General features: G+C 40.2%; 1 protein-coding gene across 6 annotated transcripts; it reads right to left on the bottom strand.

Moving 5' to 3' along the window:
• Window positions 1–148: 148 nt before the first annotated feature.
• On the bottom strand, window positions 149–16,746 carry LOC6557062 (formin-like protein). Of its 6 annotated transcripts, none has more exons than XM_032743517.2 (9): window positions 16,096–16,746; window positions 10,137–10,220; window positions 6,559–6,645; window positions 4,286–5,953; window positions 3,926–4,145; window positions 3,564–3,856; window positions 2,944–3,498; window positions 2,762–2,881; window positions 149–1,799 (listed from the first exon to the last, which is right to left on the bottom strand). In XM_032743517.2, the coding sequence occupies exons 1-9, from the start codon at window positions 16,405–16,407 to the stop codon at window positions 1,557–1,559; spliced, it is 3,582 nt and encodes a 1,193-aa protein (XP_032599408.1). In that variant the 5' UTR covers window positions 16,408–16,746; the 3' UTR covers window positions 149–1,556. The 6 variants fall into 6 exon arrangements, with proteins under 6 accessions (XP_032599408.1, XP_032599410.1, XP_001984260.1 ...); XM_032743519.2 differs by having other exon boundaries at window positions 4,286–5,926; XM_001984224.3 differs by having other exon boundaries at window positions 149–1,769; window positions 16,096–16,463.
• Between the last annotated feature and the right edge of the window lie 799 nt (window positions 16,747–17,545).

The raw sequence follows: 17,545 nt of genomic DNA, 5'->3' as shown, positions 1-17,545 counted from the left end.
GACCAACTGTTGAGGCAGATTTTAGTTAACAGTCTGAGCGCTAACAGTTGCGCGCCAAAAAGCAGTCTCACAGATCAACTGTAAGCTTAACAGCTATAAAAGCCGTTAAAATACACCGAATTTCGAGGGCGTTAATAAAAAGCAATAGTTATGTCTTTTGGCTAGTTTATTTGGTTAATAATTTATTTAAAATAGTTAAAGTGTTCATATAAATATGTATGTGTGTGTGTATGTATATCTATATATCAAATGCGGCATCTGTTTGTCTAATTCTTGTTCGTATACCAAGCTGGTTTCTTATCAAATTAAATAACACAATATTTAAAACTAACAATGCAGCGTGCTAGTTTATTCAACTTTTCGCCCTCATGTTCGTTTCACTTCCTTTATTTGTTTTTTTGTTTTTGCAAATAAGAAAAACAATGTTACGAAATGATATGCATAAGGACCATGCCATTCATGCCAATGGCACCACATATATATGTATATGTATATTTATGTATTTCTCGCAGTACATTTTTGTGTGCTTAAAGTTCAACTAAATTCGTTAAGTTTTAATAAAAGGAAAGACACTAGTCGTCTGTATGAAAAAGATCGTTACAAAGCTTTTTTGTTTAATAATTGTATAATGTATGTAAGTATGTATAAATGTATATGTGTATTTTGCTGTATTGTTTTTCTATATTAACTGCTCCATATCAGTCTTCGTCAAAATTTCGTGGCTTGTGAGAATAAATTGGCTCATAAATTGCATAGCTATAATATGCATGTTGTATACAAAATCTACATAAAATGTTATAAAATGTTTATTTTTTCAATTGTTTTCGTGTATATTTTTAAAAAACTTTCTAAGAAAATTGTATTCGTGTACATAAATTGTTCATGTTGCTTGCAATATTTGGCGCTTCTATTCGAGTTTTTTATTATTGCAATAATATTTTTCGTCTAAGCAGTAGTGTGTGCGAAATGTGTAATGTGTAAATACAAAATTGGTGCAGATTTATTAAAAACTTTTTTGCCATCTCGGATGCAAAAATAAAAACTCCAATTTGGTTTAAAACTTATACAAGAAAATAATGATTACAAAATATATATATGCATACATATATTTACACACTTTTAATTTAACAATAAAACGTTGATAAATACAATGTAAAATTTTGTAAACTTGTAACTTATTATCGATATGCAACCAAAAAATAAAACGCAATTCTACAAATTTTTGGCGATTGATGGAATATGTCAAATTAAAGTGAGATTCAATAGTACTGCAAATTTTGAGATACTATTTTGGCTTGTTAAGCAAAATATAAACGAGAAATATATATATATATATCTATATATATATTCGAATAGGAAAACACAAGGGTATTTAAGGTAGAGGGGACGGGAATGTGTATGTGTGAGTGTTTGTGTGTGTGTCTAAACAATTTAATCGCCCAATCACATATTGCAGTTTGCAGCTTCGTTTTTCGTTTCGCATTTGAATTTTGATTTTTGCCTTTGCCCACGCCCCATTTTCACAGTCAGCCAGCCAGCTGGGATCTATTTCTAGTCTAGCAATCCATCTCTTCCAGCGTGCGTGACAACCGATTATTGTCAATGCGTCGGCGTTGAGAGCGTCTCACAGCGTCCGCCCTGCGATACGGCTCGCTCTTCAGCCCCAGCAGTATGTCCTCCAGTGCACCATTGTAAACCTCGTCCTGTTGCAACAGTTTCTTCTCGCGCACCGAATGCGTTTTGCTCTTCAGCTCGTTGATGACGGCATCCTGCAAGGAAAGTGCGCAGTTTGTAGGCAACTGTTCGACAACAAAGTGCAACGAAAACAGAGGAGAAACATTTTTCAATTAGAGAGATTAGAGACCAATCACCGGAAAATGGCTTAGCATAACATTAGTTTAGCAATTTTCTTAGTAAAGCCTGGAGATTATCAATAATTTAGACTATAACTAAAGCCCTTTACTATAATTTTGATCACAAGTGCCCTTTTTATGTACATTATAAATTATTGTGTAAGCCAAACTAAAAAAAAAATTATAATTATTGTTTAAATGTTTTTAAATGTATTTTTAATAGGTTCTCAAACATGCACAAATACATTACTCATCAGTCTATATTCAATCAAATTGTGTACACAATATACAGATATACATTTTATTTTTATATGCTTTCGGTATGTGATTTGTTAAGTAGTGAGCTCATAGGGGATTTGGGTTAGTAGACAGAAACATGACAACGGGATTAGCATAAGGAAGCAGACCAATTGTTTGTTTGTTAGAAACATTGTTGCACACAAGCCAAGCGACTTACGCTATATGATATTTAACACACACAAACAACTTCCGTCACATGCCGCCCCAATGTACACGACTAGAAGCTAGTGGATTGTGTTGGTGGTCGTGGTAGTGGTGATGGTGGTGGTGGTGGTGGTGTTGATGATATTGGTTGTAGGTGGTTGCTTTTGGTATTGGTTTTAGTTGTGCTGGATTGAAATTCGCCCGCACCGAAGGCCTTCCCGCCCCAATTGAGTATTACTAGAGTGTGTGTGTGTGTTAGCCAAATAACCTTGGGGTTATACTACTAGGAAGACATATCCACAGTGGTATGCTGCTTGGCAAAGTCAAGCAGGCAATGTATTTGCTGCATAAATCAAAAGCATAACAGGTTACAGAGTTTTACAGAGCACAACAGGATCAAATCAAATGAATGAAACAAGCTTCAAGGATGTAGCAATCTGGTCGGCCTTCAGACATCCACTCACCTGTTGCTTCTTCTGATTGAACTTGTTGCGCATCATAACCTGATCGCTCTCCTTTTTCGATGCAGCCAATGCGGCTGCCTGTTCCAGTCGACGACGTTGTTCGTTCTCCTGGTCGAGTTGCTACAATTCAAATACAAACAGCAATTAATTAATGCAAGTCAAATAGACAAACGTTTGCTTACCTTAAAGGCGCGCGTAAAGCGCACAATTAACGCAAAGAAGGCAGCCGCATCTGCATTGCGGGACGAGTCGCCAAAGTATTCGACACACTCTTTGAACGCATCCTGCGCCATCCGCAGATCGCTCTTGATCTTCTTCAGCTTATCCTCGCTGTTGTTGAGGAAATCCCGCAAGATGTGCGTCTGTGTGCCCTTAACACGCAGATCGGCCTCCTTGCGCACCAGATCCATGCCCTTATCCAGTTCCTGCACATCGGCCACAACGTTCTCCAGCGACACAGATGCCGCCTTATCCGTGCCATACAGTTCGCACTCAAAGCTCAGCAGTTCCGGAAATTTCGCCCTTATGGTGGCCACAATATAGTGCAGCAGCGACGAGCGCTTATCAGTAGACTTTGTGTCAATCAGTGTGTCCAGCGACTGCAGTTTGAAGCCATAGGCAGGACCACGCTTGTTGCTATTGAGATAGTTACCAAAGGCCAGCACAATTTCCAGCACAGCTTTGAACTTGCGCGATTGCTTCAAAGAGTTGGAGGCACTGGCAATCGATAGTACTTGCTGTGGGAGTTATGAGAAGAGAGTTGAAAAATAACCAAAGCTTAACTCAGCTCAACTTTACTTACTGGACTAATGAGATGCACGCTATCGACAAAGTTGCCCATGTAGTTCATAATGGCCAGCTTGGAGGAGATGCGTTCGACGCGCGACAATTGCAACATGAATTTGTCCTCCTCGGTGAGCAGCTGTTGATCCTTGCGCTCAATTATGTACTCCTTGTAGGCCTTGACCTCCGCATCGGTGGGCACCATCTTTTGCAGCAGCTCGACATTCTCCAGCGATAGCTTCTTCAAATCCAAACTATGTATGGCGGCGACAACATCGTCAATGGGCATGCCCAGTTTACGACGTGAGATTGCTTAAAATCGCATATAACAATGATATTATTAAAGTTCTATTGGATAACATATCTGTGTGGATTCATTACCTATGTTTCTTAACCTCGTGTGCTCCAGCAGCGACACATTATCGGGCTTCTTGAAACGTTTACTGGGATAGGTTGACAGGGTGCCATCCACCTCGGTGCCATTGCTGCCATTATGCAGGCCACCACCAATGCCAATTTTGAAGCGCTCCTCGAACTCATTAAAGTCAATTTGCTTGAAGATCTTCTCGTCGTCCAGCTCATTGAAAATAGTGCCACGCACCTATCGTAAGAGGAGCGAAACAAAACACATAATTTTGATAAAGTAGATTTATATAGAATTAATAAGATCTGAAACAATTTTAATCTTAATAATTGTTGTCATCGTTTGATAATAGTCCAGCTAATCGTTCTGCTGCTCACCTGATTCGGCTTGAGTGCTATCCAATTAAGTGTGGGCAGCTTGTATTTGGTGGGCACCTTGCGCTTGATGGTCATAGCACCATCAGGGGCTGGCATGAAGCCGGCCACTGGCGGCGGCGGTGGCTGGAACGAGCTGAGCATGGACGGCGCATGTGGCGGCGAGGGTACTGTGGAAGTGATGCTGCCATTTGGGCTGACCAGTGGACTCAGACCGGGCATCATAGGCGGCGGTGGCGGTGCAGGTGGCGCTGGTGGTGGCGGCGGTGGTGGTGCTGCTGTTGCTGCTGGCATCGGTGGCGGCGGTGGTGGTGGCGGCGAGATTGTGCCACCTGTTGAGCCCGTCAACAGGCTGCCATTCACCAGGGAACCATCGCCGCTGGACGCGGAACGTGGCAGGGAACGCGAAAGAGTTTGCAGCTCCAGGTTCTTGTTGTGCAGCAGTGTATCGCGCTTCTTGAGCTCCTGTTCGTTTTGTTGCAACATGCGCTGCAGCGCATTTAGTTGCTCCTCCAGCTGTTGTCGCATCACAGCCAGCTGCTCGCGCTCCGCTTTGAGGGTCAGATTCTCCGTCTCCAGCTCGGCAAATTTGTAGAGAAACTCCGAGTTGCGATCAATTTCACGCTCCAGCTGATCCTCCAGCTCTTGGACACGCTCCAGTGCCGATGTTTTCGTTTCCGAATCCTCCATCAGGGCAGCCACATCGAAAACATTATCGAGATAGGCGGAAATTTGCACCTTAAGCTCCTCGGACTCGGTGAGGCGAATGCGCTCCAAATACTTGTCAAGACCCAGGGCCGTAAACTCGTATTGCAAGTGGACGCGATAGTTCATATCCTCGACGGAGTGCACAACAATGTTCATGAACTGCATGCAGGCGACCATGAAGTCAATGTTGAAGGCCTCAAAGTTCATGAAGTACTCCATGAGCGTTTGGAAGCGCCGCTGCTCCTGGCACACATCCTTGAAATTATCGAACGAGCCCAGGATGATCTCGTGTCCGCCCTTCACCAAACAAATGGCCGCCAGCAACTCCAGCACCAGCGCCTTAGTGCGCAGAGATTTGTGTATCAGACTCAGAGCGATGCAGTTGATAGCCTCCCGATGCTGGATGACCATATTGAAGCCATACTTATTGTTCATGATCGCACGCAGGCACATTATGGACACGTGTATATCATCTGTGGCCGCACCCATATTCAATTTGGCAATGTGCCGCGAGCGACGCTTCAGGCTGGGACTGTCCAGGACCTCGGTGGGTCGCACAAAGCTATAGGAATGCGAGTGATTGCCATGTGCGGCACCTGGCTGTCGCGAGCTGTCCAGCAATAGAGAGACATTATTGTGATTGGCAGTGCCGCCAACGCCGCCCGGACTCAATGAGCTGTTGCTCAGCACCACCTCGCCGGAATCGAGCCCGCTGGTAACATTTAAACGCTCCTCGGATGCGCAGAGAGCGTCCTGGAGACGCTGCTCGTGTCGCATCATTTGGAGGCGAAAACAGAGATAATCGACAAGAGCATCGAGGCCCTGATTGGTATCGTCGAGAAACTCTTTGACCCACTCGATGTGATTGGTGCGCAGCGAGATCTCGAGATCCCGCAGCACCTGAGTGGATGTCGATTCGCCTACCATCTTACGTTTCTGACAAAGAAAGTAGAAGAGGTAAAGCTGTAAGTGTACAAAGAGAGAGAGAGAGAGAGAAAGGAAATTCGTGTTGGGATGATGGAACACAGGACGATGAGAGCGCAGGACATAATAATTAATGATTGATTGGTTGAGGTTGATTGATTGTGCGCGGTGCAGGAAAATGAGTCAGCAATGAGCGGGGGGGAAAGGGTGAACATAGTATCGATGTGTGGTAGGATGGGTGAGTGTGTGTGTGTTGTGTTTTTGTGTCGGTGTTGTCAGTGTTGTGAGTAGAGAAATTGAAGTTAACACATTAATAACGGAACAATTAATAGATTTGCATTATAATTTAGATAGGCATTACATAGTTTATTTTATATAGTTGCAATAGTCGATAAAAATTGCGACAACAACCACAACAAAATGAGAGTCAGACAGACAAACGCACCACACACCACAGACCCAACTACAGTCAACTACAAGAGTACAACTACAGCTACTTATGGATGTTATATATGCATACACAGGAAGAGCTCGTTGGGTAAGGCGCACTTGAAGACAAGTTAGTTATAGCTATATACGCACCACCAACTTTCAACACTTAAGTCAGACAGCCAGCCAAGTGGCTCCAATTTCCTCCAACTTACCCGATGACTACGCGATGCCTTTGGATCCAAATATGTCCGCAATTTGCTCAAGTAATGTGAGGGTGGATCCTTCGCCTGCACCATTTCCTGTAAATTAGTAAACAGAGACATTTTCTTAAGTAACAATTTGAATGCATCGAATAAAATACTAAAGTTTATGGTATTATAAGTAAAAATTTTACTATAGATTTAGTAAAGCGACCGATTGTTCCTGTGAAAGAGGAAAACACTGCTTTCGATCGTTCATTCCTATACCAGCTATATGATATAGTGATCAGATTCCGCCGATTGCCGAGTTTCGCCTCTACAAAAATATACAAATATTCCTAAATGATCTTCAATATTTTTACAAATATTAAAAAGAATCTTAGCTCTTTGACTGATTAAAATAAGTCGTATGCAGCGTGATGAAAATAAGTCATAGGCAGCGTTATGGACTATAGCGTTATATATTACTTCCCACTTGTTTTTGGTGTTATTAAAGACTATTAATTAACGGCGATAAACTGTTGCAATCGACAGCTTTGGTATTGACTAACCAAAAAAAAAAAGCTGTGTTGGACGGCGGCCAAAAGAAACTAATGCCCCATCATGCATTAACACTAACTTAGCGGCTTTTACTTTTGTTTTGCTTTGGGTGTTGTTAAGTTGCGGCGTTGTTGTTGTTGTTGAATTTTGTTGTTTTCCTCGCAACTGCATATTTGTGTACGATGTTTACGGTAAACAGCCCTGCTCTCTCCCCCTCCGTGCCTCTCTCTTTACCCACCCTGCTGGATCGCTCAAGACCACAATGATCATATAAGCATCGATTGCTTGCCTAACTTTAAACATTTTTTTCTTAAGCATGAAGCGTGGTATACTTGTTTTTGGCTTTTTACTATGCCAACAACATGCCGCAACAACAGCAACAACAACAACAGCAGCAGTGGCAGCAACGTATGACTACAACTAAAACTATGTGTGGGTTTTTGGTGCTTGGCCTGTGCAAGTCGCTAAAGTAAAAAAACCAGTTTCATTCTTTTCCTAGTCGAACACCACCATAAAGACTGCGACGGCATAAATAGAAAAAGATATATATATATATATACATATTTTTAACCAGGTATGGGGCGTCCAAGCAGCAGCACCAGCGATTAAAAACTGCAGTTTATCGCAGTCATAATAATTTGCATTTTGTCACTGTGAACCGCTGTGCAGTGCTGTGGTGGTGCAGAGTGGTGCGGACGCGAATGGATTGAATTGCTTGGATAGCTTGGGATTGGCTGCAGCTAAAGTTTCAGCTGGAGTCCTCGTCAGCGCGGAGGCTAACTCCATTGTTTGTGGGCTGCGTTTTCATTCAAGAAGTGCCTGAATTATAGAAAACAGGTCTGTTGGCATGCAGGCGGTTAAGGAACCCACCAGCAAACAAAATAGAAAAACAAAAACACGACTGCGACTGCGACGAGATCTTTGTAATGTTTGCTATGCATATACCTATTGTTATATGCGAAAAGGGTATAATGCATAGGTATATTTATTAAGACTTCTAATTTAATTCACACATACGAATCATACGAAATGTGTTCTTAGCAAGAATAGACTCAACTGTAGACTAAACAGTCACCCAGTTAAACCAGTTCAGTAGCGAAAATCTGCCCGTTTTGTGGCAATATGCAATATCCTATTGCAACATGTCTTAAGCTCAGAGAAGACATAGAAATGCTCAAACCGAAAAAAAACATTCCTGAATCCGCGCAAGAATCTGGGTTGATGGAAGAGGGTACAATGTATCTAACTAGATCCGTCAATAATAATGCATCTTAAAGGATATTCAAGAGCTCTGGCTACTGAGTAACATGCAGTCACCCTCGACTACTGCATTCATCGACTCTGCTTAAATCGTGTCTTTCCTGTGCCAATGGCGAATCATTTTCTAGGCGCAGCTCTTGAAAATTCAGTGACCCAGTTTAAAACTCTGATCAGCCTCAGCAGAACCAAACCGAACCGAACACAGAACCCAACCAAGACATGGTCTGTCGCACACGCTAATAGTTTCGTCATAACTGCCCAAAAGACACGGCACGCAATGTGGATTTGTAGACATGGGCTTATACACATGTAGCCATCATCATGCTCCACAACATCGCCCATCAGTTGACGACTGGCTCAATATTATAATACCGAAATGTTTTATGGTGTTTTTAATGTCAGCAGACGCGGCCATTGTTCGACATCAATTTGAATTCTACATGCGCCGAAATCGTTTTAAAATTGGATTCATTTTGCCACTTTTACAAGCATCAAACGACAAGCGACAACACACAAAAACAGAGTGTTGAGCACGCACTGAATAATGATACACAATATATATAAACATACATACATACATACATATATATATATATATAGAGATATCAAATGTCTAATGTGAGGTTCATACGGGTTTAGCTTAGCTCAGAGATAAATTGCACACAGATAGCAATCCTAAGTGCAGAGGAGCAAAGTGTCTTCTCAGTTCACATGTCAGACCAAAAAGGCCATTATAAATGATGTTTATTTCTAATGAGTTTCTGAGAAACAGGTCGACAGTTTCTCAAATTTCTGCTGCCTTAAGTGTGTGGAGTCGAAGAGATTTTGATCTACCAATGTGATTACTTTCTTTGCAGACTGATTACTTTATTATGCATATATATTGTAAGATAATCGATCTCGGTTGATAACAACTAGGAACTGCTTCAAGTACAATTACTCAAGAAGCAGATAAAAAAAAAACCGATTAAAATTTATTTTAGATCTATCAAGATATAAGAGGACACAAGAGGTTTAGGGTAGCTCACATAACTTATAAACCAGGAGAGGCAGAGATGGCAACAGAGCTGGTCGGAGACAGTAGGACTCCGACAAGCCAGATGTCTCCTAGGTGGTTATAATCTTGTTCGATTTAAACAGATTATAACCATGGGAAAGAACAGCCTTAGGACACTTACAGGACACTGTAGACTAAGGAGTCACCTGACAAAATTGGGTATATACAGTAGCGATCTCTGCAGGTTTTGTGAAAGAGAGAAGGAATCCTCGATGCACATCCTGGCAGAACGTGTCGCCTTAGCTAGAAGAAACAGCATCCTAGGGGCGCATGTCTTGAATTGCAAAGACATAGAAGACCTCAACCCAACAAAGATCCTTACGTTCGTACGGGAGTTGGGGCTGATGGAGGAGCTATAAGCTCAGAAAGGGGCACAATAGATCAAATGGGTCGCGGTGCAGCTTCCCCAATAATAATAATTATATGCATAGATTACATTTTAGGCGTTAGCCTCCACTTCAGCAGCGGAAGGGGAATCCCGGTTGTCCTCAAATTGTTGCTTGGCCACATTTAATCTGCAAAATTTCTGCGTTTGCCATAAACAGGAAGTTGCGGCCTGAACATTTATGATAAAAAAAAACGCGCAACCATTTGACAGCTATGTGTAAAAGCAGAGAGAGAAAGAGAGTGGGGGGAGGAGGAGGAGGAGGAGGGGAGTGGGGAGTGGGGATGGGGGTGCTTGGTTGGACCTCCGGTTTAGGCAGTTAAATATGAAATTATAATGTCCACTTACTTGATCGCATATCATGTCCCACTTCTTCTCGTCATCGTAATTGCGCAACAGCTTTGCTTTGTCCGGTGGCAGGTCCATTGAAGCCTGCGTGAAAAGAAATAAACATAAACAAAAGTGAGTAATGGCCATAACAGCTAAAAACCATTAGCAAATGGCCGTTAAACTAATCGCATTATAAAATGGGCAAAAGGTATACTGGAAAGTAAGTAGGTTTTAAGTAGCCAGCAAGTGGCCCAATTCCACCAGCAACTCAAGTTCATAGAAAACAAACAATGTGTGCCATTTAATTTGATGGGCCGACAAAAAGAGTTTGGCGATTTAAAGATTTGATCTGAGAAAAGCCAGTCACATTGCAATCATCGTTTTTGTTTACTGATTAAGAACGAAATCCGCACAGAGAATAGGCCAATATAACAAACTGAGGAAATAAATCATTATCTACTTCAGACAGATAATGCAAGTCGATGCTCTGACAGACAGATAAACAAAGAGCAGGAATTCAATTTCTTTGTAACCCAATCTTAAGACTGTTATCTATTTATAAATCAAAGATACAAATGAAAGTATTCAATATTGGAAAGTAGCCAAGATATTGATATCTCTTAGCCTATACTAAAACTTGTAAAGATCGCTTTTGTATAAAAGGTCTGCTGCATTTCCATTGTTTAGTCAAAACTAAAGTAAACCTAGAAATAACGTGGCATAAAATGCACACCTGCTGCACCTGTTGAACAACAACAATCAACGAAATTTTGCTATTGGCCATATTTGCATTTGGCCAACAAAAGCGCTAACTGATTGATGCACGGAGCAGCGTGACTCGCAACGGATGGGTTTATGAGCCCAAAACTCACTCAACCAAGAACATCAATCAGAGAACACCTCTCTTCTCCCCCAATCGCCAGCCAAGTGTGATGGAATTGCTGAACAAAGTTTATGTACATTGTATATTGAAAATTTAACGAAGAATGCCGACCATAATAAAATCAGCAAATAAGCTTACGTGACTTTAATTTGGGTGCAGCTGCAAGCAACTTCTAATTAGGTGCCAACACACGACGCAGGAAAGGGTGTGCGTGTGTGTGTGTGAATGACAAGAGAAAGAGACCTTTAGTGAGGATGTGAATAAGAATGAAAAACACATACAACAAATAGAAAAACCTTCAATTCTAGCAATGTCAAAGTGAGAAGAAAAAGAAAATATTAAATGACGCGGTTGATATATATATATATATATATATATATATTTATTTATCAGTAAGCACTGTACGATTTAGTAATTAAATATTTACTATATATACATACTTTCCGGCTTGTGAACTATTTTTAGATTACTCAGCATTCAATCTGTTTACAAATGGAACATGCGTATGCAAAATCATTCAATGAATCATGCCCTGCCCTCTACTACAAAATGAATTGAGTAATAGGAAACGTTGCAAATAATATGTATATATATATAACTGTATTTGATAAACCAATATTGTTATATATAAATACATAAATGCATATGTGCATCTGAGTAGTTATTTATAAGACAAGTTTAGGGTCTGCATTTCATAATCTTATCATTGACTTATCTTTATTTTATATATCTATATCAGGAATGCAATGTTGCGACTTTGATTGCAATCATATAGGTACAGTCATCAATAAGTACGAGGAAAATTACGAACGGCTTCTAAATTGAATATAACACACAAGGCGCTTACTCATCTGACAAGAGCGCAGATGGGGATTTTCAAAGGGGATACCAGTGACTCCAAATTATACAAACACACACACACACATATATATATATATATATATATATACCAACACACATATTCATGGGACAAAATTTTAAAATGCGTATCCGGTGCGACGGTCAGGCACTCGGATTATTATTATATGTTGTCGACCAATTTATATAGAAAAACATTTTTATTTTTTACTTGCCTGCTCTGGCATAAATATTGAGCGACCATGTACACTAATGAAAGAGACAAACAGAGAGAGAGAGAGAGAGAGAGAGAGAGGGGGGAAGAGAGGCTTTGTCATTTATTATTCCAAAGTATACACAATCGTATATTTATATTGTTTGTTGTTTAAAAAGCGCGTCGAGGCAAATCACTCAACGTTAAGGGGCCCAGACAGCGAGGGGACAGCTTCGGGGAGGAGTGGACGAGAAATGTAAAAGGTGACTGGGCGATGCGACATTGGACTGCGATCAGGGCAGGGGTAGGGGCAGGGGCAGAGGCAAGGGCAAGGGCAACCCCAAACACAGTGTTTACAAAAGGAGTACTACCAAGCACATCAAAATAAATAAACATCATCGCTTTAAGTAATCTATAAATATTGCAATAATTTTCAATTGCATTTTTCCAGTTATGTGAAATGCGATCATGAAAAATGTAAAATTCAACACGTTCCGCAAAGCAAATTACATAAATAAACAAACAAGGAAAATAATAACCAAAACAAACAATAAGAAAATTGCATGTCAATGAAGCAATTGTTTAAGCTTAATTAACACACAACTAAAAGAAAGACTGGCAAGATTCGTGTAAATTGACTGTGAAAAACATGGCATGTGAAAAATGATTTAATTAACATTTTGCTACCGCAAATGCGACTGAGATGCAGTTGAATTATCACTGTATGAGAACTCTTCCGATATGACAAGACACAATTGTAAATCTAATTCACATTGAAACTAGTTTTTGAAAGGCTTTGGATTATAACTTAAGCATTGTTAAAATCCTAATAACATTTAATAAGTTATTGTAAATTATATTTTAGCAAAACAAGTTTCGAGTTTGTTTATACAAATTCTAAGCAGACTGAGTACAGAACTGACTATAATTAAACCGTTGTAATAGCCTTGTTTATAAATGTGCTTAGCTGCCATAATAAAATGGCTTATGTAAGAACATAAAAACTGCATTTAAGTTGTTAGAAAATCAAAGAACATTTTTTGCAATCTGCAAAAGCACTATTATAAAATCGAAGCCACAGATGCTGAACAAAGTACAAATGTAATTTATGAGTAATAGACGACCTGTTTCTTTCTTGGTCTTACATCAGTTCACATTGAGTCTATGCTCGTTTACTGTGTTTTTATGAGCATAAGAACAGATGCAATGAGTTTTTTCTTTACATTTTCTTCTTTTTTTTTGCAGACCGCAAATAGCGAGTGCTAACCCTACAAGGGACCGCCAAGGAAGTTGCATCGCAACGATAAACAAATGACGGCTATATACATATGATGTATATATACAGAATAGATAAATACTATGCACACACATTATGTATTTGTAATCATCTGTGCCTCTTTCTCATTTGGTTCTTCTTGTTCATTTTGCAGTCATTAGATAAAGACGAGCAAATGGCCAAACGATGAAATAGTCATCAAAACGCTGACTGACTTACAACATGTAAAAACAATGAGTATTAATTCAACAATAAAAAACAACAAGACAACAGCTGTGGTTTTTTCAAGACTGACGGTTTGTCAGCCACCGCAAATGCCATTAGCCGCAAAGCCATAATACTCATTATTATCTATTCTAGACAGAGATGATGACCGTCTGCTATTGAAACCCTTCTTCAATGATGATTAAGCAGTGAGTGAAAGTCATTTTGTGTGCCGTGAAAGCTGGTAAATTAATGAGGATTTTATGTGGTTAGTTCGACAACAGCCAGAAAGCACCACAACACCACCGCAACCACTGCGAGACTGGTAGGAGTTAAGCCTATTAACTTTTATAGAGCTTAAAATGCAATCAAAAAATTAACAAACTATTAATTATAATACAGTACGCATAAGTCAAAGACAATGCATAAAAATGATGGCGTCTTTACAATGACAATCTATTTTATGTTTTTTTAAATGCATTTTCATTTGATGGGGACTACAAATTTATATTTGATCATCATTTATAAATGCGACCAGCAACGATGATTTCACAGTACTCCTTAAAAATCTGCAGATCTAGCGAAATCAATCTGAGTCAAAGTGGAGATAATTCTTAATCAAAGAGCGACTGCTGCTGACATTTGTTTGCTCCGCTTGATCCTCTCAGTCAATTTGCCGTCTACAAGTCATGCAAATACAAAGTTCAATCAACCCCCACAAACAAACACACATAAACACACACATACACACATGGAGTGGCACAGCTAACCGGAAACATCTGCGCCGACTGCACCCGATTAGACATAAAACGCAAATTATTAGCGGCAAACTATTTATAACCATGAATCAAGCAAAAACACAATTGCTTTCAATTGTAAACGCTTTTTGTTTGGCAAGGGCAGCAGTATCTGGAGAGACTTTATACTCTGTGCTCAATGCTCTAGACTCTTAATAGCAGCCACCAAAGTAAACACAAATTAGCCTAAGCCTTTTGGAATGGCGATTCGAGGCGAGGCCAAAAACCGACGAACGCTACTGAAATGCCAAAACAACTTTTTGGAGAAATACAAAGGGAGCAAAAACAACAACAACTTAAAGTCAATAAAGTAGTCAAACACTTCCAGTGCCAAAAAAAAAAATATAGATATATATATAAAAGGGGGTAAACAAAATAACTAGAATAATCAACAAGTGTTATCTGTGGCAAATTGAAGTTTTGTATACCCTTGGAAAAGAACAATATATATAAGCGATCAAAATATCTAAAATGTATATAGAAACTGAAGCGAAATGAAACCAGTTTTCTACGAAAATTTAGTAAATACATAATTTATTTATATGTTTAAAACTTTGGACGAATACATGATATATAGATGACTATATATAAAATCAAATATATTCCAATTTATAATAGATATTCAGTAGATAATTGAGCTGAGTTTCATATACCGAGCGAATTACTAAAGAAATATCATAAACAATTTTCTTAACGTATAAATGAAATAAATTAACTTTATTTACATGTCACATGCAACTTTACGAAATAATTATGCCCCAAATATGTTTTAGGCAAAGTGTTACAAATGTAAAAGAACAAAAATAGCTCGTTGAGCTGAGTTTCATATTACATCGACTGCCAACTAAATGATAAGTGAGAACTTGAGCTGCGCATATAAAGATTTCGTTTTTTTTTTTTTTTCCTCTTATCTTTTTGCGGCAGATAAACTAAGTCTCAAACAGCAGCCCAAATGAGTCAGCATCAGCAGTGGTGAGGAAAGAGAGCAGCGACAATCGATCAATTTGCCTTTAATTGCCATTTGCATTAGTCTGGGATTGGGTCACACACACACGCTCACACCCATTTGCTGTAGTATGTAGTGGGTTTTTATGTGGCAACATATTTTATTACTTGTGTTTTATATATTTTTTCTCGTTTTGGCAATATAAAAGCGCGCGCCCATTGTTTAATTAAGTTTTGGGCTCTGTTGCTGTTGTTGTTGCTTTAGCTGGGCTCTCGAGCAGCACTTCATATGCATGACAAACAGAACAGAACGAGCCGACAGAGGGAGAGGAAGAGAGAGCGCAAGAGACAGATTCATATACATAAGCAAATATACAGAGAACGCAGACACGAGACAATACCCAGCTGTACTCTGATGCGTGCCAAACGTACAACTGCACGCATTACTTTTCACACTAAAACTAAAAAAAAACCGTTATATTGTGTTACCTTGTTATTATTAGCACTGTGTTAATTATTTTATTTGTCATTATACGTTTGCTCTTTTTGCTAAGAGTGCAATTTCAACGGTTGTCTAACATTCCAAAGTAATGTCAATTTCACACCACAATGTGCATCAATAGAAAACAAATTCGACTGGGCTAATCGAGAACACACACACACAGAAACACATATGCTACCCACGATGAGCTCATCAATCACATGCATTGAGGGAAACAAAGAGAGACAGGGAGAAAGAGTAGGGAGTGTGTGTGTGTGTGTGGGGGTGTTTGTGTACTTATCCTTTACGTCTGTAATTTTGATTGGATTATTGAACTCACCAATACTTTGGCAAATCGACGATCCAGTTCATCGGTGGTGGGCATCGGCAGCTGGCTGCGACTGCGCACGCTCGGCTGTCGCACATGTTGATATTGCGAACTGGAGCCGATGTCATAGCGAAGATCCTGTTTCTGCAGCGTGCCAACAGCGGGCAGCGCACCATTCAGATGATGATGATGCTGAGGATGTTGATTGTGATGATGATGCCCACCATTGCGGATCACTGAGTGTTGTGTGCTCTGCTGCTGCTGCTCATCTCGATCTCGATCCACATCAGAGTTGCTGATGTTGCGTGATTTGACTGCGCCCATTATGGTTGCAAAGCGGCCGCTGCCAGCTGCTGTTACTGCTGCTGCTGCGCCGCTTCCGCCTGCGCCACCTCCGCCTCCACCACTTCGCCCTCTCCCTCTCCCCCCACCGTCGTCGCGGGCGTCGCCTGCCTCGATGCTCGCCGCTACCGTTAGCGCTGTGCTAAGGGACGTGGATACCGCGCCCCATACAGTTCGACAGAGGGCGCGGGTGCGTTCGGGGCAACTTGAAAGTTGCTCTTTGATTCCGCTGAAGATATCCAAAGCGATGTTGTTGCTGCTCAGCCTGCGTTCGCCTTGCAACCCACTGAATTTTTTCTTATATACGAGTCGAGTTGAGTCTACAAATTAACCGAAATTTTCAGTTCTGTTTTTTCGATATTTTTCCTTTTTTTCTGGTTACTGTGTTTTTATTTGCTTTTTTTTGTACCGAGCGAGAAGCGAAAAAGTTGCTGTGTTCGATTTTTACTCGAATTTATATGTGTATAAATATATTTTTTATGTTTTTTTTTGGCAATGCAAGCACTTTCAACTGTAATAAATTAATTATATATATAAATATGTATTTATATGTACACAGACACACACACACACATGTGCATACATATACACGCCCTAAAAGAATTTTGTTGGAAGCACAAATAATGACACCAAGTGAGTAATGTGCTTCTTCTTGTTGTTGTTGTGGTTGCTGATGCAGCGGCGACGGCTGCTGCTGCTTCTTCTTATATGCAACTGAACAAACACATATACATAAACACAGACACACCGCCAACACAAAAAACACACACACACAGAGCCGTACTCGCACACAAACACACACACACACATGGACTGGAGAGTCACACAGACAAAGCGCAGATTTCAATAGAATCTCAATCCTGCAGGCGGCGACAACTTTGTGCCTTTGTCTTTAATAGTCCATTTAAAAATAGTTGCCAAATTGAAAGCGTGTTCAAATTTAAATTGTATCCTGCATTTGAATTACTTAATTTGGTATACGCAAAATTGGACTGCAATTGTTTAAATGCACTTAACAAGATGCGACGGCGCGACCACAACGACGTGCAACTCCTTCGTTTGTCGAGTTTTCGAACGAGACTGACAGTGTGACCGACCCTCTGGCAGCATCAGAATACCG

Source organism: Drosophila grimshawi, unplaced genomic scaffold (genome assembly GCF_018153295.1).
Source record: "Drosophila grimshawi isolate 15287-2541.00 unplaced genomic scaffold, ASM1815329v1 contig_44, whole genome shotgun sequence".
Lineage (NCBI taxonomy): Eukaryota > Metazoa > Arthropoda > Insecta > Diptera > Drosophilidae > Drosophila > Drosophila grimshawi.
Note: the sequence above shows the minus strand (reverse complement) of the source record. Positions and strands in the feature narration are given on the sequence as shown.

Coding starts and splice junctions, on each gene's coding strand:
- LOC6557062 (XM_032743517.2), bottom strand. CDS start 16,407: ATGGGCGCAGTCAAATCACGCAACATCAGCAACTCTGATGTGGATCGA. Junction 5,954..6,558: donor AGGCATCGCGTAGTCATCGG/GTAAGTTGGAGG, acceptor GTACACTTACAG/CTTTACCTCTTCTACTTTCT. Junction 1,800..2,761: donor TCAATCAGAAGAAGCAACAG/GTGAGTGGATGT, acceptor GTTGTCGAACAG/TTGCCTACAAACTGCGCACT.